The 22175-nt window shown below is 57.6% G+C and overlaps 4 protein-coding genes across 6 annotated transcripts; 1 reads left to right on the top strand and 3 right to left on the bottom strand.

The window, feature by feature from the left end:
- Positions 1 to 29: 29 nt before the first annotated feature.
- Positions 30 to 5990, top strand: AARSD1 (alanyl-tRNA synthetase domain containing 1). 2 transcript variants are annotated; one of them, XM_068211952.1, is made up of 12 exons: positions 30 to 217; positions 297 to 419; positions 505 to 664; positions 1098 to 1155; positions 1498 to 1654; positions 1745 to 1861; positions 2458 to 2588; positions 2763 to 2829; positions 3017 to 3108; positions 3564 to 3618; positions 4171 to 4265; positions 5967 to 5990. In XM_068211952.1, exons 1-12 carry the CDS (start codon positions 179 to 181, stop codon positions 5971 to 5973), a joined length of 1101 nt encoding a protein of 366 aa, XP_068068053.1. In that variant the 5' UTR covers positions 30 to 178; the 3' UTR covers positions 5974 to 5990. The 2 variants fall into 2 exon arrangements, with proteins under 2 accessions (XP_068068053.1, XP_068068052.1); XM_068211951.1 differs by lacking the exon at positions 5967 to 5990 and adding an exon at positions 4407 to 4625.
- Positions 5991 to 6092: 102 nt separating this feature from the next.
- G6PC1 (glucose-6-phosphatase catalytic subunit 1) lies at positions 6093 to 9150 on the bottom strand. Its single transcript, XM_068211962.1, has 5 exons — positions 8720 to 9150; positions 8120 to 8229; positions 7676 to 7784; positions 7343 to 7458; positions 6093 to 7243 (listed from the first exon to the last, which is right to left on the bottom strand). Exons 1-5 carry the CDS (start codon positions 8947 to 8949, stop codon positions 6732 to 6734), a joined length of 1077 nt encoding a protein of 358 aa, XP_068068063.1. The 5' UTR covers positions 8950 to 9150; the 3' UTR covers positions 6093 to 6731.
- A 3233-nt stretch (positions 9151 to 12383) lies between these two features.
- On the bottom strand, positions 12384 to 16416 carry LOC137486509 (amine oxidase [copper-containing] 3-like). 2 transcript variants are annotated; one of them, XR_011005751.1, is made up of 5 exons: positions 14323 to 16416; positions 13951 to 14236; positions 13619 to 13708; positions 13139 to 13269; positions 12839 to 12976 (listed from the first exon to the last, which is right to left on the bottom strand). XR_011005751.1 is itself a non-coding variant. In XM_068211886.1 (4 exons), exons 1-4 carry the CDS (start codon positions 15890 to 15892, stop codon positions 12674 to 12676), a joined length of 2289 nt encoding a protein of 762 aa, XP_068067987.1. In that variant the 5' UTR covers positions 15893 to 16204; the 3' UTR covers positions 12384 to 12673. The 2 variants fall into 2 exon arrangements, 1 of the variants encoding a protein (XP_068067987.1); XM_068211886.1 differs by lacking the exon at positions 13619 to 13708 and having other exon boundaries at positions 12384 to 12976; positions 13139 to 13268; positions 14323 to 16204.
- A 177-nt stretch (positions 16417 to 16593) lies between these two features.
- Positions 16594 to 21356, bottom strand: LOC137486510 (amine oxidase [copper-containing] 3-like). The gene is made up of 4 exons (XM_068211887.1): positions 19656 to 21356; positions 18389 to 18674; positions 18044 to 18173; positions 16594 to 17503 (listed from the first exon to the last, which is right to left on the bottom strand). The coding sequence occupies exons 1-4, from the start codon at positions 21223 to 21225 to the stop codon at positions 17219 to 17221; spliced, it is 2271 nt and encodes a 756-aa protein (XP_068067988.1). The 5' UTR covers positions 21226 to 21356; the 3' UTR covers positions 16594 to 17218.
- Positions 21357 to 22175: the final 819 nt, after the last annotated feature.

The following is a 22175-nucleotide window of genomic DNA, read 5'->3' as shown; positions in this document are numbered from 1 at the left end:
CACCGGGAGCCGCTCGCCCGCACCGGCCCCGGCAGCGCGCGCCGCCGGCGGAAGCGCCGCCCGCGCGTCACCGTGCAGGCCCCGCCCGCTCGCGGCACGGCGGCCGCCACCGCCGGTCCCCGTTCCTCCGCGGCCGCCCTCGCCGCCAGTCCCGGCTCGCTCGTGCCGAACGGTCGTGATGGTGTTCCGGTGCCAGCGGGACAGCTGGGCCCGGCAGGTAGCGTCGGGCCGGGCCCGGGCCCGGGGCGCGGGGCAGGCCCGGGCGGGCCCTCACGGCGCCGCCGTCTCTGTCTCAGTTCACCACCAGGGTGGTGTCGTGCCGGGCGGCGGAGCTGCGGCCCGAGGGCGGCGGGGAGCCGGTGCGCGGGTTCCAGGTGGTGCTGGAGGACACCATCCTCTTCCCCGAGGGCGGCGGGCAGGTACGGGCCGGGCCGGGGCCGGGGCCGGGCCGGGGCCGGGGCCGGGCCGGGCCGGGCCGGCGGCACTGACGTCCCGTGTCCGCAGCCGGATGATCGCGGCCTCATCGGGGACGTGCCGGTGCTGCGCGTGACACGGCGGGGCCCCGAGGCCGTGCATTTCGTGCCGGCCGCGCTGGAACCGGGTGCCGAAGTGCAGCTGTCGCTGGACTGGGAGCGCCGCTTCGACCACATGCAGCAGCATTCAGGTCCGTGCCGGTACCGGGGGGCGCCCGGTAACACCCCGCGGGGCGTGCCGATGGGGCAGGGGGGCTGTCAGCGCCCAGCGTGTCCGCACCCTGGTCAGGGTAGAGAGAAACCCGACAGCTGTGTGCGCAGTCTGTTCCCGGGACTACTGAGGGCAGCAGGTGCCCTCCTGCGAGCTCTCCTTGTCTTGTAAACAAACGCACCGAAAACAGGTTTGGAAGAGAAAGTTCAAGCTGCTTTGCAGCCCCAGCGTGTGCTGCAGTGCCAGGAGCCGAGGCTCATGAGGCCAGAGCTGTCTCCTTGCTTCTCCTGAGCGCTGGCAGGAGCCCTTCAGTGCCCAGCACTCGCCTGTTGTGGAGAACGTCAACAGGAAAGACACGGCCTGACTGAAAATATCAGTGGCACTCGGAGCTAGTGCTTGCACATCTCTTCCAGGACAGCATCTCATCAGTGCCGTTGCAGAACAGATGCTTGGATTCAAGACGACTTCATGGTGAGCAGGATAAAGGTTCCTTTTGACCCATTTGGCACGTGCCACCATGCTACTCTGCACAGAGCCTGAACACTGAAACACCATAAGCAATTTGGATATTTCATTTGATCTCAGACATTGCAGAAGAGGTGACTGACCTGGAGAGAAGCTGTACAAAGTGTTTGCTCTGTCTTGTTCTCCTTAAGTGTTTGGTTTACACCTGGTACTTTGAACGTAACAGGGAGAGGAGGGAAGTCTGTTTTGTTTCAGTCACCACATTCCCAGCAGTGGGATGCTGGTGCTGCACAAAGGGATCTCCCAGCTAGTCTCAGCTACAGCAACGGATGTTCTTCCTTGGTGCAGGGAGCTGGGCCGTCAGCGAAGTGTCATTGAGCTGGACACCCCTTTGGTGACAGCAGAGCAGGTCGAGGCCCTGGAGAAGAGCGTGAATGAGAAAATCCGGGACAGGGTCCCTGTAACAGTGAGGGAACTGGCTGCAGATGACCCTGAAGTTGAAACAGTGAGTGGTGGGAGAGAACTGATGGTGTTTGTGGGACCGGAATAACTGAGCACAGATGTCACCTTCTTTGTCACCCTTCTCCTCTGCCAGGTGAGGAGCCGGGGGCTGCCCGATGACCACGTAGGGCCAGTGCGCGTGGTGGACATCAAAGGCATCGACTCCAACCTGTGCTGTGGGACTCACGTCTCCAACCTGAGTGACCTCCAGGTGGGCTGCTGCAGCTGCGCTGCCTCTGGGAGCCACACTCCACATGAAGTACAGCCAGAGTCCCTGGGATCCACAGACTGTGCTGATGGGGAAGGGGGTGGCAGCAGCCCCAGGCTGAGGGAGCCCCAGTAGGGTCACACATGGGCTGGGTGCCACAGGTGCTTTTGTTTCCTTGTTGCAGAACTCAGCCCTGTATGCAGCAGTGATGTTTTTGCACTGCCGGGGATGTTGGCCATGTTCCCTCTGCTTAAAGTTCTGATATTTTTGAGTGTTCATCATGGATGGGAAATCATTCTGTGCAGGGAAATGGTGATAAAATCCTAGACCTGCTTTTAAGCATTTGTACTTTCTCAGTCATTGGTTGGAGTCTGTTTCCCAGCAGAGACGTCCAGATGCCCTGTAGACTACACCCCATGGCTAGAAGATTGCATAAATTCCATCGTGCCACCATCTCTTTTTTTGGGTGTTGACCTTATGACTGATTTTGATCTATTTATTTTCACTAGCAGAGAGTCAAAATTCACCACAGGGCAGGAACTGACCACCTACGTGAATTATCAAAATGCTCTTCTGACCAGGTTGATTTTCTTTTTAAGATTATTAAACTCCTTGGCGTGGAAAAAGGGAAAAAGAACAAAACCAACTTGGTCTTCTTGGCAGGAAACAGAGTGCTGAAGTCAATTGAACAAAGTCACAGTACTGAGAAGGCTCTAACCTCCCTGCTCAAGTAATGCCCTTTCCTCTTCTGTTATTTCATTTTCACCCCTCCTCCTGAGAGATACCCACATAAGCCTCGGGGTACATGTTGTGGGGCTGTGTATGGTGTTGCCTGTTTTGCTCCTTTAGGAAATCCTTCCTTTGTCCTTCAGAGCAGTGATCCAAAGTCTCCCATTTCTTTCAGAAATGGACCAGGTGAGCACGTAGAGGCTGTGAAGAGACTGCAGAGCTCTGTGAAACTGCTCCAGAAGGTACAGGAACAGCTGGGAAAAGTGGGTTGTCACTCTTTCCTGTAGACCATTAGTTGTGGTAACTGGGAGTAAAATCATTGGCTTCAGTTTTTGTGGATATTGTGAAAAGTGCTCAAACCTCTGGGAACACAGCTGTGTTCACACTGACTTCTCCAGCTGCAGTACATTTCATTTCTTTTTCTTTCAGAATAACCTGAACCTACTTAGAGACATTGCTGTTTTGATAGCCCAGGACTTCAAGAGCAAACCTGCTCCAAAGCAGCTGTTTGTATTGCACAGGTATGGGGGAGCTCAGGCAAGAGGGGCCAACAGTATCCCACACGTTTTATGGCAGTTGGATCTCTCACACCTTTGCAGTTTGTTTTCTCAAGGAAGAATGTAAACAAAGTGAATTGAATATTAAATAGCCTTGGCCTGCTGCAAAGTTGTGCAATTAAAGGAATCTGTAATTCAGTCACTGAATTCTTCTGGTGCTGGAGCTGAGAAATTACTGTGTCCATCCAATTCCCTCTGCATTTGAAAATTTCAAATAAAACCAGGGAGCTCTATTTCTTAAAAATAACACTTGCATAATTCCTAAAGTGTCCACAGGAGTGCCCAGCAAGGATTTACATATATAGACAAATAAGAGCAAAAGGCCAAAATCCTGATCAGGCACTGGGTTTCTGATTGAGATTTTGTACTCTAGAGGGGATTTTGCTTCTTTCTGATGTGTTTTTTATCCATCCATACAGGAAAGAGGGCGATTCTGAATTTATGAACATCATCGCTAATGAGATTGGGACAGAGGTGAGTCACTGATGAAGACTAAACTGGCACCACTGGTTTTTCACCCCAGTTTTACACGGACAGGGGCTGGCCAGGCTGCTCTTCCTGCTACATTCATGACCTGCAGATCTGGTTCCTTTGGCAGGTACCTGAGGTTACTGTCCCCAGCAGCCTCAGTCTGTAGGGCGGTCCTCAACAGTGAGAATTCGAGCACTGGAGAAGAGCCTTAACCCCCAGGAGCAGTACAGAGCCTCATTGGCTGAAATAGGTTAGGATAGGATTAGGTAGGAGTAGAATAGAAAGGTTTCAGTCACAATCACCTAGTTCAACTGCCAGCTGTATCCTTTTAACTTGGGATACCCCAGTACTGTTCTGTCCCAACAGCACATGACTGGGCACAAAAGCCTCAGATGCCACTTCCCTTTTACTTTTTTCAAGCAGTCTCAGTCTCAATAATGCACATAGACTTCCAAACTGTCAGTTTGCTGTTTGTGTCTTCTGGCCAGTGTGTGTCCTCTTCTTGAATGAGGAGAGCACTGACTTATCTGGAGCAAGGCCCATCTTTGTCCACAGGAAACCCTGCTGTTCCTGACTGTGGGAGATGAAAAAGAAGCAGGACTCTTCCTTCTAGCTGGACCTGTTGAACCAGTTGAAAATTTAGGTCCCAGGTAACATGTTTTGTGATTTGTTTAACTCGAGTAAGAATTCTGATGTTGCAGACTGAGCAGCTGCACTGTGTGATGCAGGCATGGATGCACATGTGCTGTCTGGAGTAGGTTGGGCTCCAGCCTGTGCTGTTGTTGCTGCAGGGTGGCAGAACTGCTGGGTGGGAAAGGAGCTGGGAAGCGCGGCCGCTTCCAGGGCAAGGCAGCCAAGATGAGCCGGCGAGGAGAAGTGCAAGCTCTGCTCCAGGAATTCATTAGCCATCAAAACCCAGGAGCGTAAGAATTCTTAAAGTAGGTTTGTCTTATATTTGTTTGCATAGGCTCCACCAGCTTCTCTACCAGAGAATAAAGACCTGAACCCAACAGCTGGTGTGCACATGCTCTGCGTGGGCTGCTCACGGAAATGGGGAGGGGATCTGCCATCAAGGCTTTGCTGCAGGGGCTCATTTCTCAGGACAAATGGTGCAGGGAATAAAGTAGTCCTTAGTGAACCACTTTGTAGGGTTCCCAAACCCAGAAGGGGCCTCCTGCTGGCAGTACTTTGGGGCATTTTGCTTTGTGCCAGTTGCTGAGGAGGAGTTGCTTGGCACGAACGCTCAAGCAAGAGGCAGCTGGGCTGGGCAAGGGCAGAGAGCAGCTGGAAGGGAGAGCAGGTACCCCACAGGCAGGAGATCATTCCTCACCATGTACCAAGGCCTTTCTCTTGGTGGGGTGCAGTTGTTACTGATCGTTTTTTTGACCATCAGTAGTTTCTTGGGCTGATGCAGCTGTAAACTCCCTCAGGATCAGGCAGAGCTGTCCCTGGTGTTCCCTCAGCTCACCTTTCCTGCCCAGGCGGGCCCTGGAGCTGCTGCAGTCTCCTCTGGAGGAACTAAAGGGTGCTCTGGAGCCACAACGGGGCTCAACAGGTAATTTGAGAATTTACCCTTCCCCTTCTTGCTAGAAATGGTGTGATAGGTTTACCCCAGGTATTGGTAATAAATGGAGAAACAGAATAAAAGAAACTTCCATCCTAAGGAAGTTTATCTGTCAGGAACATGGGGATGGGAGCAGCCCCAGCAGATCGGGTTCCCAGCCATGGCTGCTGTGACTGGTGCATGGCCACATCCTTGGCTGAGCTGTCGGGATGGTGTCAGAACACAGGGACCACCACTGAGGCCTGGAACTGGGTGTGGGGTCAGAGCTGCAGGGGCTGGTGCTTTGGGAGCAATCCTACACATGCACACAGAGTCTGGCAGGAAGAAAGTATCTGCACCTCCCTATGTATTTTGGACTCTCTCAGACTGAGCGAGGATGTTTCCTGAGAAGGTTAAGAGCTGGGCTGTACAGCCTGCACAGCTTGGAGGGCAGCAGGACTTCTGCTGCAGGGTGAGCACTGGGCTGGGGTACTGAGGTGAGAGGGGCATGACCCCAGCCCCACACCACGGCGAAATGCCAGGTCTGTCCCCCGCACCCTGGGGGCCAGCACAGCCCCAGCTGAGCCAGTTGGTCCCAAAGCTGAGCTTGTTTCTGTAAGCAGTGAGGTGACACAAGTTTGTCCCTGTTCCTGGCACAAAGTGCACCCAGAAACCTTGGATTAACAGCACAAAAAGTAGCTCATTGCCCCCCCCCGTGCTGTCAGTGTTCAGCTGCACTTCAGGGCAAAACATAAAGACCCAGGACACTAGGCAGTGCCCTTTTCAGTGGCTTGAACATGCCCTGCAGGTGTTGAGGGTCTTCAGCCCCCAGGAGAAATGTCCTTCCTCTACCATCTGCAGGTCATGCCACAGCCCTGCATCCAGGAGCTGATCCCCCATCCCATGGCACTGGCCAGTGGGACACTCAGACTCACCAGCAAAACAACCTTCAGCTTTAATCAGACACCTCCTGTGCACAGCCCCACCCACCCCATGTGATGTGTGCACAGACACGTAATTCAAGTACACGCAGGGCCGTGTGTGCACCCCACACTGATCACACTGAGGTGAACACCAAACGTCCCAGGGCTGGGGCTCCCTCACACTGGCGCTTGATCTCCGTGTCACAGTCTGCCCTTCCTTTCACAGAGCTGCCTCTTCAGCAGACCCCAGACATGCCGAGGTGAGAGCCCTGCTGCCAGTGGTGCTGTTCCCAGCTCTGCAGCGTGGAGCTGGCCTGTCCCCACGGGCTGCAAGGGAGTGCAGGACCTCCCGCTGCTGCTGCTGCTGCTGGGTCCTGGGCAGGTGACCCCCACCTGTGGGTGCAGGAGGGACAGCAGGGGACTTGTGGGCATGCAGGGCTCTGTGTGCCATCAGCCAGCCCCAGCCCAGTGTGACTGGTACTGTGGGTCCATGTTGTGGGAGCCACCCAGCAGCACCGCTAGCCCAGCCTCCATGGTCTGCTCCCAGGGCAGGATCAGCCTGTGCAGATTCAGTGGGAAGCAAATAGTGGCTGAGGTGCACCCAGGGCCTGGTAGCTGCCCCTGAGACACCCCTGGGCTGTCTGCCTGGCTTAGGCAGCCTTTTTGTCCTGTGTGGCCAGGAGCTGGGAGAGGCAGTAGGGGATGAGGCCAACAGTAGCCAGCGGCACGGCCGCACTCTTGCAGAAGGAGAGGGCGTAGAAAAGCAGCTGCATGTGGGAGGGTGGCTTGAAAGCATCAAAGACATGGAGGATGAGGAGGGAGGCAGCGATGCAGCCCAGGCGGAAGGGCAGCTGCTGGCCCTGCTTCAGCCGGGAGCTCTCCTGGTACAGGTAGGAGTTGAGGGCCAGCCCCAGCCCGAAGAGGACGCCCAGGTTACGGAGGAGGCTGGCAAAGGGAGTGGTGTCAATGTGGACCCACTCAGGGTTGCTGCACCACTTCTGTGCCTTCTCCAGCGTCCAGAGCAGGTCCACGCCAAATGTCCACAGCAGCAGGTAGAAACCCAGGGTGAAGCTGAAGAGGAAGAAGGTGATGCCCAGGTACCGATGGAAGCTGGCTTGGTAGATGCAGCGGACATGCTGGAAGGTCTTGGCCACAGCCATCCCTGCCAGTGACAAAGTGGGAGCATTGGTCAGTGCTGCAGGTACTGCAGTCCAGCACAGTGCTGCTGTAGGAAAGGGATGGGGGGGACTGATACACTCACCTGAGAAAACCCCTGCAATCACCTGGTGGGGGAAGTGAGCAGCAATGAAGACTCGGGACATGCAGACGCAGACCTGAACTGCCCAGAACCCAATCCAAAGCACTGTCCACAGCACCCTGTGAGGGACAGGTGGCCATATCAGTGCCAGGGCCAGTTTGCACTGCCCATGGCACTGCCATCACATACTCCAAACAATGCCTGGCTGCCGCTGAGCCTGTCCCCGTGCAGACCCCAGCTGTCAGTCCACAGCCTTGTGCCTTGATGGGCTTGGCTGTGCCTGTCAGTGCTGGAGCCGCCTCTGCCCGGCACAGGTGGTTTTGGCACACAGCTTACCAGTATCTGAGTGTCCTCGACTGCTTCTCTCCCCCAGCAGCAGAGAGGAGGGCTGTCACCATGACGTAGTACACGCCTGCTGCACCCATGGCATGGCCAGATGGGCTCCCTGGGCAAGAAGAGAGACCCAGGTCAGACTCCGCATGGGCCAGAGCTGAGCACCCGCAGGGGTTTGTGCTGAACCACCACAGCTTCACCAAGGGTCAAGGTCTGCTCCGTGCAGAGGCTGCCCTGCCTCCTTCCCCTGCAGGCACAGCCAGCGTCCCCAGGAGCACAGCAGCGAGGGCCCTCTCTCCAGAGCTGTCCAGGGGCATGTGCTCCCTGCAGGCTGCCAGCCACAGCCCTGGCCAGGCCAGCACCCCCCTCCCTGTGTGTGCAGGTCACCATGGGCAAGCACCCCCTGCCCCTGGCTGCAAGCCCCTTCCATGGCTTGGGGAGCCCTACCGGGGCCAGTCTCGCAGGTGAGTGGGAACTGCTGGATCTCTGGTGCAGAGTTGTTGCCATAATAGTCTGTGTCAAGGACCCACCAGTATGGTCTCTCCCCAAAGAGGATCCTGAAAAGAAGAGAAGGGATATGGGGAGGTCCAGAGCACAACTGCAGCTTTAGATCTGTCCTGGGACATGGAAGAAGCAAAGGACACACAAGTAGTTCAGGGCATCCTGACAGACACAGCACCCAGCTGATTGCTGGGTTCTGACAGCTGACTCTGCCTGACAATGTTCCCATCCCCAGCCCGGAGGGGGAAGAGCAAGAACTTCCTGGGAGCAGGTGAATATGACCTCCTGTGGTGAGGGGCTCTGTAAAGATCCCCCCACTCAGCACCACAGCCCTGGCTGATGGGAGGGTCTGTTTGCAGGAGGCTCCATCTCTGCTTGGAGCAGAGGGGGAGAGCTGTTGCTGCATGGCTTGGGAAGGAGTGACCATTGTCATTGCCCAGCTGGGGCTGAACTCTGGTCCGGCACTGGGGCTGAGAGCACCCATCAGGCCTACATTAATCCAGGTGTGCCAACACACGGTTGGAGTGTTGGCTTGGGGCTACTCACCACTTGAAGACGAGGTTGAGCCAGTCTCCAATTACAGCTACCCAGATGAGCCTGATGCCCACTGCTTCACTGAAGTGGAACCAGATGGGGAAGAGGACAAAGAAAGCATTCCTGAGATCAGCAGCATAAGAGATGAAGAGGAACCAGTCCTGGGAGCCCTGGAAGTGCTGCTGCAGCCAGTGTGTGGTCCGGATGCCCACGTCGTGCAGGAGGTTCATGTTGGCCTCCATCCTCCTCTGCTGCCCTCGGCGTGCCTCTGGCTGTCCCGTACTCCACTGTGCCACTGGGGTTTTATACTCTGCAGGGTCTTGGTTGGAGCAGGCAGGTCACTGTCCCAGCACTGATCTTTGGACTCAAAACCACTCTTTCCAAAGGTACATCACCAGGGGGTTGTAACAAACATGTTTGGAACAGCTTACGTAAAAGGGGAAAACAGGTTTCGAGGGCACGTGGAGTGCAGTGCTCCAACCCCAACACCCATCCCCTGCCCCTCACCATCCCCTTGCTCAGGGGGATCCTGCAGCCCTGGCTCCTCCAGCTACCCAGTGCAACAGCTCAGCTGCTCCGACTGACCCGCAGCCCTTGCTCCATTATCCCACCCTCTGTGTGACAGTCCTGCAGAGCTGCCATGTCCAGGGCTGACAATTGCTCTGGTCTCTCTGCCATCCCCCTGTGAATCACCACCAGAGCACAGCGAGGATGCCCAGGAGCATGGAGTGGGTGCATGGAGCAGAGGGCAGACTGCCCCTCCCCTCCTTATTTGCCAGGCTAATTTAACCAGGACTTTGCATACTGGGAAACTTTCAAAGCCATTCCTGGAGGTCCCTGCAGCCCCAGACAGGCCTGGGATGCTCCTGGCTGCCAGTCGTGTTCTGATCTCTTGTGAGGGGCTGAAGGACCTTTGCAAATAGGGACTGCACTTCTCCCAGCACTGCTCCACTGGGTTAATCCCTCCTGCCCCATCAGACCCCAGCTGTGGGTACAGAGCCAAACACAGAACTAACTCATCCTGTGGTGCCCATGGCCATCCCCTCCACTCCAGCTGCACTCTGCTGTCCCTGGTAGCATTGCTGGCACTGCATCCTTACCATCCACAACTGCCAGTGCCTGGACATTGCCCTGTGGCAGCAGCACAGGGTGCCCAGCCAGCAGCAGCACAGCTGAGCAGACAGCAAGGCATTAATGATCAACAGCCAGTGAAATGCATCACTTATCTCCCTCCTGAGAAAATTCATGGCAAGATCCTTGAACCCCTGCCCTATGTTGTTTGTCTCTGTGAGAGCTGTGTCCAGTGCTGAGTCCTGCTGACAAACAGCAGGAGTTACAGGCCCCATCCTGCCCCTCTGCCCATGCAGAGCCCAGGGAGCCATGGGGTCTGACAGGCAAAACACCAGCAAACCTTGCTCCCTGGGCTATGGGCATGGATGGCCTGGGAGGAAAGCAGGCAAAGGCCACAGACTCAGCCCTGCTGCAGGCATGTCCTTTTCAGCCTGGCTGTGCTGCACTCAAGGAAGGTGGTCCCAGACCCTGGACTGAGCTCCTGACCTGCAAAACATCCCAACAAAACAGAAGTTTGCCCAGAAACAGAATTACTCCTGCAAAACAAAATTCCCCAGCAGCTCATTCCAGGGTCTTCAACTGAGAGTGGCTTTGGCCGGCATGAAGGAATGCAAGAGACTTGGCTTCTGTTCCAAAAATATTTTGAAACTATCAGCAATAAATCCTTCACAGGAGATTTCACAGCAGAAACTGGGGCAAAAAGTGTTGGCAATGGGGACTAGCACTCCAGTCCCCTAGGAAAAAGTCACCACAGGAAAACTGGGGCCATAATGGGGAGAGGGCAGGAAGCAGGATGGAAGCAGCCACCTCCTCCCTCCCAGCACAGAGTGGCTCAGCCCAGTACCCCAGTGTGTTTGGGCAGTGCCAGGGGCACATGCCACTGGTCAGGACTGTGCCAGAGGTGCCAGGGTCCACACGGTCCCAGTGCTGCTCCATGCCCTGCCCTGTGGGTAAATCCCCAGCCCCAAAGTCACTGTGTGGGCCTGGGGCAGGGCAGCAGGAGCTGCCTGGGCATGCAGGGTTCTGCATTCCGGCTGGTCTGACAATTGCTCAGGGTCCTGCTCGTCCCCTGCACCGTGCAGCCCTGCCAGCAGCACTGCTGGGGATGTGCAAACGGGCTGGCTGGCCTTCCCAGGGAAGGAGTGGGGCCAGCCTGGGGGAACCCAATTTCTGCCCTGGGGCTGTGCACAGCAGGCCCAGGATCAGCTGGCAGCCCAGGAGCTGTGTGACTGCAGTGGCAGCAGCTGGCCCTGGGACACGGTGTGCCTGCGATTCCCAAGGTTCTGGATGCAGCTCTGGCCAGTGCAGCACCAGTGGGGGCTGTAACGTGCCACGTGGCGTGCCCGTGTTTGGTCCAGAATGTTCCCTGACAGCTGCAAGGTCCAGGCTGGGCTGTGGCAGCGTGGTCACTGCGTCAGAGCAGAGTCTGGGCAGCACTGCACATGTGGGCACACTGTGGGCAGGGAGCTGGCTGGACACGACCTTCCTCCTCTGGGCACAGCCCTGCTGTCACACCAGGGCACCCAGGGACCACTGCAACCTCACACTGAGCCATGGCCTGAGCTGCCCTCTCCTCCCATCACCGTTCCCGTGTGCTGCAGCAAGCTGAGCCAGCTCCTGGGGCACATGCCACGGCCATTAGGGCTACTCAAGCCCCTCACAGCGTGTTCTGGACAGACCTGTCCACTACAGTGAGGGGTCAGGGGGGATGGATACCCACTATGCCCCCAGGGACACTTTGGTGAGCGTTTAGTATCTGCAGCCATGGGCCAGGGCTGGCACTGGCCTCACCAAGCTTCTTGGTGTCCCCATGCCAGCCTGGCACGGTGGGGAGGGGTCTGTGGGCTGTGGGATCCTGCAGCCCAGAGCTGCACATGCAGCTAGGGGAGTAGAATCAAGGGTCCCCACCCAGGGGGGCTGAGCAGGCTGGGCAGCAGCCAAGCCCAGAACTGATTAACGCAGCTCAGAACAACTGTTAAACATTAACTCCCTTGTTTGCTCCATATTCCCTGGCCGCAGCCTCCTGCCAGCACCGGGGTCCAGGAGCATCGCCAGGACAACTCACACAGCCATGCCGGGCACTGTGCCCGGCACTGGGGCGGCCCCACGGCCCTTGGAGCCCCGCAGAGCTGAGCCAGGGCCATCCCTAACAGGGCTTCAGCCGTGCTGGGCTCTGGCCCCGGCCACAGGAGACAGAGCAGCACCCGTGAGTTTGTTCAGGAAAAGCACTCCAGTGCCTGTTTATTGGCAAGGGCAGACACGGGGCAGCCCAGCCTGGGGAGTGCCCATCCGCAGGCGCAGCCATGGGCTCCTCCAGCAGCCTCCCAGCGAGGCCAGTGCAATGGGAACCTGTGTGCCCAGGCAGCTCCCGTGCCCGCCCTCTGCAGAGCTGGCACTGCAGCAGCAGCCAGGGCTTGGCCGTGCCTGGGCCCAGTGGCCTTGATGGCTGGGGAGGACGTTTGGGGCATCCTGAGCAGTTCCACAACAACACCACCCCACTCACTCCTGCCACTGTGGGCAAAACCTCAGGTGGAGCACAGCTCCAAGGGCAGCTGCAGCTTTGTGCTGTGGGCAGCCTTGGCCAGCACTGTCACCCTGTGTGCACCGATGATGGGCAGGTGGTGGATGCCCCATCCCAGAGGAGGGGAGCGGCTGCGGGCACCCCACAGTACACAGGGTGACATCCAGGATGAAATTAAAACATCACTCCCAGAGGCTGTCTTCCAGAGGCTTTGGGTCCTCCTTTGGCAGTGCTGCAGTGCCGAAACAAGAACTGAGCTTCTCCCAAACCTGACCCTGAGCACAGGACGCCCTGGGCAGGGAGAGGGCAGGTCCTGCTGTGGGACAGAGCCCCTGTGAGTGTCCCCCCGAGAGCCAGCAGCAGCCCCTGGCCCATCAGAGCCCGCCAAGAGGCGGTGCCAGGCTGAGGTTGAGGAAGCCCCCAAAGTGGAAGGGGGGCAGGCGGGGGGCACAGGTGGCAGCAGAGGGCAGGCAGGCGAGAGGATTGGCCCCACATGCCCCCACATCCTGTTCACTGCTGAAGTAGACACTGTCAGATGAATCCACCGAGGGGTCCTCGTTGAAGTAGTTGTAGGGCCTCAGGAAAAAGCCGACACCATTCCCCACAGTCACTGTGTTGGGGATGTCTTCAGCATGAGGGACATGCAGGAACCCCACAGTGATCCAGGCAACCAAGTCCTGCGAGAAGAGGAATGAGGCATCTGTCAGGCTGAGCAGGACTCTGCCAGCCCAGCAGCTGCTCTGTCTGGCTCTGGGACAGGTGCAGCTTCTCTCCAGGGCAGGGGCCAGGATGGCCCCCACAGGGTCCAGCTTCTCTCCATCCCAGGAACCCCAGCTCACCTCGTTGGTGATGGTCTCGTTGTTGATGAAGTCAGCAAAGGCCACAGTGGGTGTCCAGGGGTCATTCTGGTTGTAGATGCTGGTGCTGGTGGGCTCCTCCTCCTTCCGCCGGGTGACAGCCAGCTGGTACCTGCCAGCACAGGGGTCAGAGGGGCTTGTCCACACCAGCCATGGCATTGCCAGCTGGGATGCACTGCCAAACCGGGGCTGGACATCCCCGGTCTGCCCTGGGGCGGGGAGGGAAAGGGCCATGAGGGCAGTAATGGACAGCAGCCCCAGCGTCTCCAAGCTTTGTGGGGGATCCCTTGCTGCCTGTGGCTTTTCCAGCATGGCTGGGAAACATGGATAGATCCAGGTGCAAATGCTGCCACTCAATGCCCAATGCACTCCCTTAAACCACAGCTACTTCTCCCCCACACAGACTTCCCCAGCATGAGCTCCATCGGTTCACCCTGGCAGTGAGAGTGGTCTGTGCTTATCCCAAGCATTTTCCAAAAGGCATTCCGTCCTCCTGGGAAGATAACACAACCTGGCAGTGCCAGTGCTTCCCTTAGGAATTCATTCTGCAGCCTACTTCCCCTCAAAGGGGCCTACAACCCCCTGCAATAAGGGCCTCAGACTCCTGCCTGTGAACTACCATTAGCAGATGTTATTGCACAACATCTCAAGGAAATTTCAGAGCCAAAAGCTACGCATGTTTGCTGTTTAACCCTTCCCTGCAGCCTGGTGCAGGCCTGCCCAGGGCTGAGAGCCTCCCTCCCCCAGGAGCAGAAGCAGCTGAGGCCTCAGGGCTCTGCAGCCCTGGCACCCACCTGCCCCAGCTGACAGAGCGTTCCATGGAGCTGTTGGTGGGCAGGTGCTTCCCAGCAAAGCTGATGATCTGGATCCGGTAGCTGCGTGGGTGCTCCCACTTGTTGGGATTGGGGCTGACAAAGGAGAGATAGCGGGGCATGGGGACATTGAGTGGGAATGCTGCCTCGTCCTCCTTCCCCAGCCTTTCCCTGCGGAGGTATGGCCGCTCAATGGTGTTCTGTGTGCTCCAGGGATCTTTGACAAACTCGTACTCCATATCCTGGGTCTCCAGGGAGTTCAGCTGCCCTGTGAAACAGAGGAGAAAACCCTCTCAAGCTCGGCACCCCAGGCCACAGTAAACCACAGCCATGCACAAAGGTGGCCAGACCTACCGTCAACATCCAGGTCCACCTTGTAGTGGATGTGGTGGAGGTGCATCGTCCCCAGCGTGTGGGGCCCAACCCTGTTGCCGTAGTCAGTGCCTCGGCTGTGGAAGAAGGAGGAGCTGATGTAGCCAGTGGCGTGCACCCGGACCTCCACGGCCCCGCTGGCGTGGAACATGAAGTCCCAGATGTAGTCATAGTTAATGAGCGTGGAGATGGTACGGATGACCAGCGTGTTTTTCCGCAGCCCGCCGTAGTAGAAGGACTGTGAGTCGGAGAAGTGGCGCCTCAGAGGGAGGGCAGAGTCATGCTCAAAAATGCAGAGTGAGTTTTGGTTGGTTTTGGGAGTATCTGTCTCTGCCAGGTAGTGCCGGTCCACGTAGGTCGCTGTGTAGGGGCAGTCCAGGCCCTGGAGCAGCTCATAGGCAAACCTGCCGATGCCAAAGCTGCCGTCCAGGTAGCGGGTGGACATGCCCCCAGGGCAGTTGGAGCTGTACAGGGCTAAGGCTTCCTGGAGACTCAGCTCATAGACAATCCTCTCCCCACGGTACCGGATGTCAAAGAGGCGCGGGCCAGTGTTGGGGTTCATGCCGAAGGCGATGCTCCAGCCCTGGAAGGTGATGCGGTTGTTCCTGACGCTGTAGCGGGGACCCTGCGGCTCAAACTGCAGCGGGCCCGGGGACCCAGGCGGGCGCCGGGGCTTCATTGAGCCCAGCACTGCATCAGCCTGGGGCTGCTTGAGCCTGACAACCTCCAGCGCACCGGCCACAAACTCCTGCTCCAGATCCCCTGTGCTGGCAAAGTACCGGCCACTGTAGAAGACTTTGTGCAGCTGCCACCGGGAGACGTGGAGGTCCCCATGGTCCACCAGCACCTCCAGCCCCACTGGGGACAGGTAGTAGCCGGTGCCGGCCACATTGTGGAAAAGGACAAACCAGGTCACGCGGTCACCGGACTTGAAGCCCCGTGGGGCGGTGGTGAGGCTGACCAGGTTGGTCCCGTCGGACTCGCAGCATGCCGCGAGGAAGCGCGGCGCCTTTTTCAGCTCCCTCTGAATGAGGGCGTTGATATCCGCGTACTCCTTGCCGGTGACGGGTCTGCGGTGGTAGGGCACCTTCCCCCCATACTTCTGCACCGTCACGTCTCGGTGGTACGCTGGCCTCGGCAGCGGCCCCACCACGTACTCGGTGATGTTGGGCTCCGGCTGCTTCCCAAAGTACAGCACAGCCAGAGCCTCCCGGGGGGGACGAGCCCCGCCGCCGTCCAGGAACCGCAGCACCTCTGCCTTGGCGGGGACCTGCAGATCCACGGAGGCGATGCAGTTGTCTGAGGGCTTGGCACGGGAGGCATCCACCAGCGGCACCCCGAGGTGTCCCTGCAGGTACCGCACCACCTGGGACATCTCCTCAGGTGTCAGGTCAGCAAACACCAGGCTCTGGCCATCCTCGATGTCCTCCTGCTCCGGGGGCAGGTGCTGGCAGCTTCTGGGGGTCCTTTCTCTGGTCAGCAACACGCAGACCAAGGCGAAGATCGTGGCTAACGCCAGAGCAAGGAGGACGAGCACCGTTTTCAGGCTCATGCCTGCTGGGGCACTGAGCGCTCCCGCAGTCTGGCAGGACACGCTTCCAGCTGTGGAACCCTCCCAGCCACTCACTAGAACAAGGGGCTGGGTTGGCTCGGGTTTATTTTCCTCCCCTGTTTCCTCAGCAGGGAACAGCCCAGAGGTACTCGCAGGGAGGGTGCAAGGGGATGTTCTCACACATTGTCAGGATTTGCTGGGAACTATAAAAGGCAACTTTGCTCTGCTTCCCTAGAGGGCCATAATTTACAATGTCTGTACATCTGTCCTTCCCCTCTGGTCCCAGATCCTACTCCCACAGCTTGGAGTGGATGGATCCAGTCACGTAGGGGAAATAAGCACATTCTCCCTTCTCCTCCTTCTCTTAACCCCGCAGATGCTGGGCAGGCAGCAGTGGCTGTAGAGATAAACCTTCCCTGTGCAGAGCAGTGCTAAACACAGCACCACTGCCCCGTCCTGACACAGCCCTGCCATCACCAAGCAGCACTGACTGCTGATGCCAATATCCCCATGGTCCTGCAGCCAGCAGAGAGGGGACAGCTGTTTGTCACCTTGCAAAGGTGCCCACTGATCCCGAGTTACAGCCTAGCACTGATGGGGCTGCGAGGAGGGGAACAGGGGCACCACAGCCCAGCCAGCATCCTGGCAAACAGGCAGTGGCACTGGCCATGCTGCATCACCAGCAGCAATGAGACCCCTTCCTGCAAGGTCCTGTCCGGATCCCCGCCTTGTGCCCGGCACTGAGGGCCTGAGAGCCACAACCCACACAGTCCTGGCCATGACCCAGCCTCCCCCCAACAGCCACAGGGCTTGGTGCCAGTGCCCACCTCCACCCCAGCTTGTCCCTCCTGCCCTCCAGCTGGACATCCCCGCGCCCTGACAACACCCAGAGCCACGCTGCTGGGCTGCTTTGTGGGCACAGGAAACATGGCAGAGGCCAGCATCACCCCCCAGGAGACGCTGCTGTAAGTTGTAAGAATGAGACACTTGAGAGTGTTGGACCAGCACCATTTTCATTATTTTAACCTGAGATATGCACTACACAGCACTTGCTTCTACAGCAGAGGAACAGGATTCTCTCCTGACTCTGACTTTCCTCTGGCAATAGACTCAAATTCAGGAATTAACAGAAAACAGAGACTTCCATCTCACATCATACTAGGAAAATCACGTTTCCCTTTTCGAGAGCACTATTTCAAAAGCAATCATAAAATGTGAAGTCACTGGACAACTGAAAATTGAGACAACTTCACTAAAAAGCTGGAAATCAGAGACAGAACAGTCAGCCTGGTGTCTCTGACCACATCTCCTCTCCATCCTGTAGCATTAAAGCCTGCTCATGTTTCGAAAACCATCATAGGTGAATGGAGGGAAGTTTGGCAAACAAGAGGCAGTTTTGGGCAAGCAGGCAAGAGGGTTGATTTCACATGCTGTAAAGTCCTGCTCGCTGGTGAAAAACACACCATCGTGGGAGTATATAGAGGGGTCCAGGTCATAGTAGTTGTAGGGCCTCAGGAGAAAACCAACCGAGTTTCCCACGGTCACGGTGTTGGGAATATCCTCAGAGTGTGGAATGTGAAGGAAGCCAGCAGTTATCCAGGCAACCAGGTCCTAGGCAGGGAAGAGCCACAAGCCCAGGGTTACTTCAGAAGCTGCAGCAGCAGCTGCACGTGGGGCAGTGGGGAGTGACAGAAGAGAAGGAGGGGGACCTTGATGGGGGTGGATGGGCACCAGCCGGCTGCATTCCCACACACCAAGCCCCATCTCCTGGGAAAGAGCTCCTCCCTTCCCCAAAGATCCTGCCACAGCTGCAGATATCCACCCAGTGGAAGGGCCCTTTCCTTGACCTCCATGGCCTCACTCTGGCCTCGCAGAGATTTTCATGACGTTTTGCCAGCATTACTCCACTGAAAAGGAGAAATTCTCCACTCAAGCTTCTGCTCTGCACACACTCTCAATGTTCTCTGACCAAAGTACCAAGCAGACACACAGAGAAGGGGATGCTCAAACCCACTTTCCTCTTTCCTCTGGGCCACTGATCTCAAATCTGGGCCCATTGTCCCAGGGCTGGTGCTGGAGTCTCCCTGCTCCTTGGGGCTCCCGTTGAGCCTGGGCTGGGGGTTACATTCCATCCCAGGAACCCCAGCTCACCTCGTTGGTGATGGTCTCGTTGTTGATGAAGTCAGCAAAGGCCACAGTGGGTGTCCAGGGGTCATTCTGGTTGTAGATGCTGGTGCTGGTGGGCTCCTCCTCCTTCCGCCGGGTGACGGCCAGCTGGTACCTGAGGACAAGAAAAGAGAGGGGAGCAGCCCCCCGAGGCAGGGCAGAGCTAAATCAACTCCTGAAAGCCTGCAGAGCACAGGCCTGCTTGGATGGAGCAAGCCCAGCAGAGTGCTTCCCTTTGCCTGCCATCAAAAGACATCCAGCAATGCCTTTGCAGCTGGCAGGGCTGAGGGGGTCTCTGAGAACCTGCCATGCCAGCCAGAACAGCCTGACCTTGCCCAGCTGATGGCCCTCTCCATGGAACTGGCCTCGGGGATGTGGTCCCCTGCAAAACTGCTGATCTGGATCCTGTAACCGCGCTGGTGGCCCCACTTGTTTTTGCTGTTGGCAGCGAAGTAGATGTATCTGGGCATCTTGGACTGGAGTCGGAAGGCAGCCTGGTCTTCTGTGTCCAGGACTTTCTTGGTGAGTCGTGGCCGCTCTATCTGCTGCTCTGGGCTCCAGGGAGCCCGTGTCATCTCAAATGCCATGTCATGGGCCACGAGGGAGTTTTTCACCCCTGCGAAGCCAAAACAAAGCCACTGAGGAGAGTCCCCACACTGCCCTGCTCCCCAAGGACATCAGAGTGCCTGCTCCACCTATTCTCCCTCCCTGCACCCTGGGCTCTGAGCACCGACCCTGTCCAGGAGCAGCTGCTCCTCTGCAGCTCCACATGCCATGACAACACCCCATGTGTGGATCTGTGGCTAGACACTTGTCCAAGCTGGGCAGCACCACTCTGCAGCAGATGCTATGAGAGACAAGAGGGGACAAGGGATGAGCCTCACCCCAGGGCAGAAGAACAGGTTTGCCTCCCATGCAAGCATAGTTAATTAACTAGAGCATGAGCTTTGTTACTGCTCATCCTGCACAGTGAGGCACCTGGAGCAGCCTGGGTGCTGCACACATTTGCACATCACAGACAAGAGCAGTGTTGTGCTGCTCTCAGGCCACAAAGAAGAGACATGGGCCCAAGGTTTGGAGCAACAGGAGTGGCATGGGAGCAAATCAGTCTGGGGACAAAGTGGCAAAAGGCTGCTGAGAGCATTTGATGGCCAGTGCCTGTGCAAGTCTGGCAGAGGGGTTATTGCTCAGCACCTCCTGCCTGTCCCGCCATGAAGCCCCTCTGTGTTCTGTTCCTTTAACACGTGAGTCCTCAGCTTTCATAGAAGCTATTTCAGAGCTGAACCTGTGGCCATCTGTGAAGCTCTGAGCCCCACAGAAGATCCATACACAGCTGAGCTAATTTACTTTCCTATTCCCACATGAACAAAACTTCTAAGCCCACACCTCCCCTGGCAGTATAAAAAGTCACAGTCTGATTTCATCTGCCTTCTCCCTGTTCCTGCAGTTCTGCCACCCCCCGCCCCCACTGCAACAACATCACCCTGCCCCAAAAGTGGAAAGGAAAACCTGTATAACCACCAAAAAAGTAAAGTACTTTGAGTTAAAAGTATTTTTAGAGTACTTTTTAAATAGGAGAGACAAGAGCCAGACCTACCTCCCACGTCCAAGTCCACCTTATAGTTGACAAAATGGGTGTGTATCGTACCCAGGGTGTGCTCCCAAAGCCTATTGCCATATCTCAGGCCATCCCCATGGAGAAAGGATGAGCTTGGGTAGCCCGTGGCCTGCACCTTGCCCTCAAGAGCCCCGTTCTGGTAGAAGATGAAGTCCCACACGTAGTCGTAGTTGCCCACGGTGGCAATGGACCGAATGACCAGAGCGGAGTTGACCAGCCCCCCGTAGTAGAGCGACTGCAAGTTGGAGTAGTGGCGCCTCAGAGGGGAGCCCAGGTTCTGCTCAAAGATGCAGAGCGAAGCCTTCCTCTTCTTGGGCCTCAGGCTGTCAGACAGGGAGTGTGTGTCCACGTAGGTGGCCAGGTAGGGGCAGTCCAGCCCTCGCACCAGGGGGGAGGCGTAGCGCCCCAGGCCAAAGCTGCCGTCCATGTAGCGCGTGGACATCCCTCCCGGGCAGTTGGAGCCGTACACGGACAGCGCCTCCTGCACGCCGATCTCGTAGGCAACCCTCTCCCCCTTGTGTCGGATGTCAAACAGCCGCAGGCCTGTGCTCACGCTCATGCCAAAGGCAAAGCTCCAGCCCTGGAAGAGCACCTGGTTGTTCCTGACGCTGTAGCGGGGACCCTGCGGCTCAAACTGCACCGGGAACTGCGCCGCCGCAGGCGCTCGAGGCTTCATGGACGAGAAGTCCCCGTCCCACGGCGCCTTCCTCACCTTCTCCACGCTGATCCGACCCTGCACGTAGGCACTCTCCAGCTGCACCATGTCCCTGTAGTACTGCCCGTTGTAGAACACCCTGCTCACCGCCCACTGCGAGATGTCCAGGCTGCTGTGGTCCACCAGCACCTCCAGCCCCACCGGGTGCACAAAGAACCCACTCACGTTCTGAAACAGGACAAACCAGGTGACCCGATCTCTGGACTGGAATCCATGAGGGACTGTGGTCTGAAATGCCACATTGGTTCCGTCATACTCAAGGACTTCTTGCAGGAAGGTCGGTGCTGCAGCAAACGCCTTCGTCTCCAGGAACACTCGCAGCTGCTCGTACTCGCTGCGCAGCATCGGTCTGCGGTGGTAGGGCACCTTCCCCCCGTACTTCTGCACCGTCACGTCTCGGTGGTACGCTGGCCTCGGCAGCGGCCCCACCACGTACTCGGTGATGTTGGGCTCCGGCTGCTTCCCAAAGTACAGCACAGCCAGAGCCTCCCGGGGGGGACGAGCCCCGCCGCCGTCCAGGAACCGCAGCACCTCTGCCTTGGCGGGGACCTGCAGATCCACGGAGGCGATGCAGTTGTCCGAGGGCTTGGCACGGGAGGCGTCCACCAGCGGCACCCCGAGGTGTCCCTGCAGGTACCGCACCACCTGGGACATCTCCTCGGGTGTCAGGTCAGCAAACACCAGGCTCTGGCTCATGGATCCTGTCTTCTCCACAACGCTGGGCTGGGATTCACAGCTGGGCGATCGCCCACCCCTGCTCAGCAGCATGCAGGAGAGAATGAAGATTATCACTGCAGCCCCAGCCAGGAGAACGTAGGGAAGTCTGGGGTTCATCACGCCGAGTGCAGTGGCAGCACATGCAGCGTGGCTGAAGGATCCAGAGCACGTCCCTCACCTGCAGACCAGGCTCTTTATTCATTTGCAGCTGTGGGCGTAATGGCAACGCTTGTGAGGTGGGGAGGGAACTTGTAGGTCCCGTGGGTCTCTGAGAGGAGATCACAGGTCCCAGCCAGTTTGGCTTGTTTCCTCCCCACCCCAGAGGCACCAAAGGAGCCAGCCTGGGAGCCAGTGCCTGGCTCACTCACCAAGCTACTGATGGGTTTCTCTGCTGCAGGGTGGCACCACAAAGAGCCCCAGTCTCATCTGTCCTAGGGGCCTTTGTTTCTTTCACTGTCTCCCAGGATGCTCCATCTCTGTCTCCTCTTGGATTGTGGTGATGCCACGGAGAAGGCTCAGCCAGCCTGGTCCTTCTGCACCCAGTGCCCCCAGACCAGCCCCACTGCCCTGAGGGGCCAGTCTATGCTGGCACAGCCCGAGACCTGCTGGCTCCCAGCATCTCTACATGCCAGTTCTTCCTGTCACCATTCTCTGTTGCCTCCAAGACCTTCCCAGCCCTGAAGGAAGGGACCTGGCAGCTCCAGCCTGATTCTGGCTGTGGGCAGACAAGAGGCAGCTCCATGGTGAGAAAGGGCAGCACTTGCTGAACCACTCCTGTCCCATTCCAGCAGAGGTGATCTTTGCACAAGAGCTGCCCTGGAAAGAAATGGTGCGAGGCAGCTGCTCCTGCAGGGCCACCAGCTCCTGCAAGGCTCCCCCATGGCTCCTGGTCCCACACAAGGCAGTGACACACACTGACAGCAAGGATGGATTTTTGGAGATCAGGGCCCACCAAACAGGGTGGAGTTTTGGAGATCAGGGCTCTCCTGCTGGGGAGAGTCTGAGGCACAGGCAGGAGGGGCCAGAACCAGCACAGCACTGCTCCAATTTACTCCATTTGCATTTTT

This window comes from Anomalospiza imberbis, chromosome 22 (genome assembly GCF_031753505.1).
Source record: "Anomalospiza imberbis isolate Cuckoo-Finch-1a 21T00152 chromosome 22, ASM3175350v1, whole genome shotgun sequence".
NCBI classification, from domain to species: Eukaryota; Metazoa; Chordata; class Aves; order Passeriformes; family Viduidae; genus Anomalospiza; species Anomalospiza imberbis.
The sequence above is the reverse complement of the archived record's forward strand: the minus strand, read 5'-3'. Positions and strand labels throughout refer to the sequence as shown.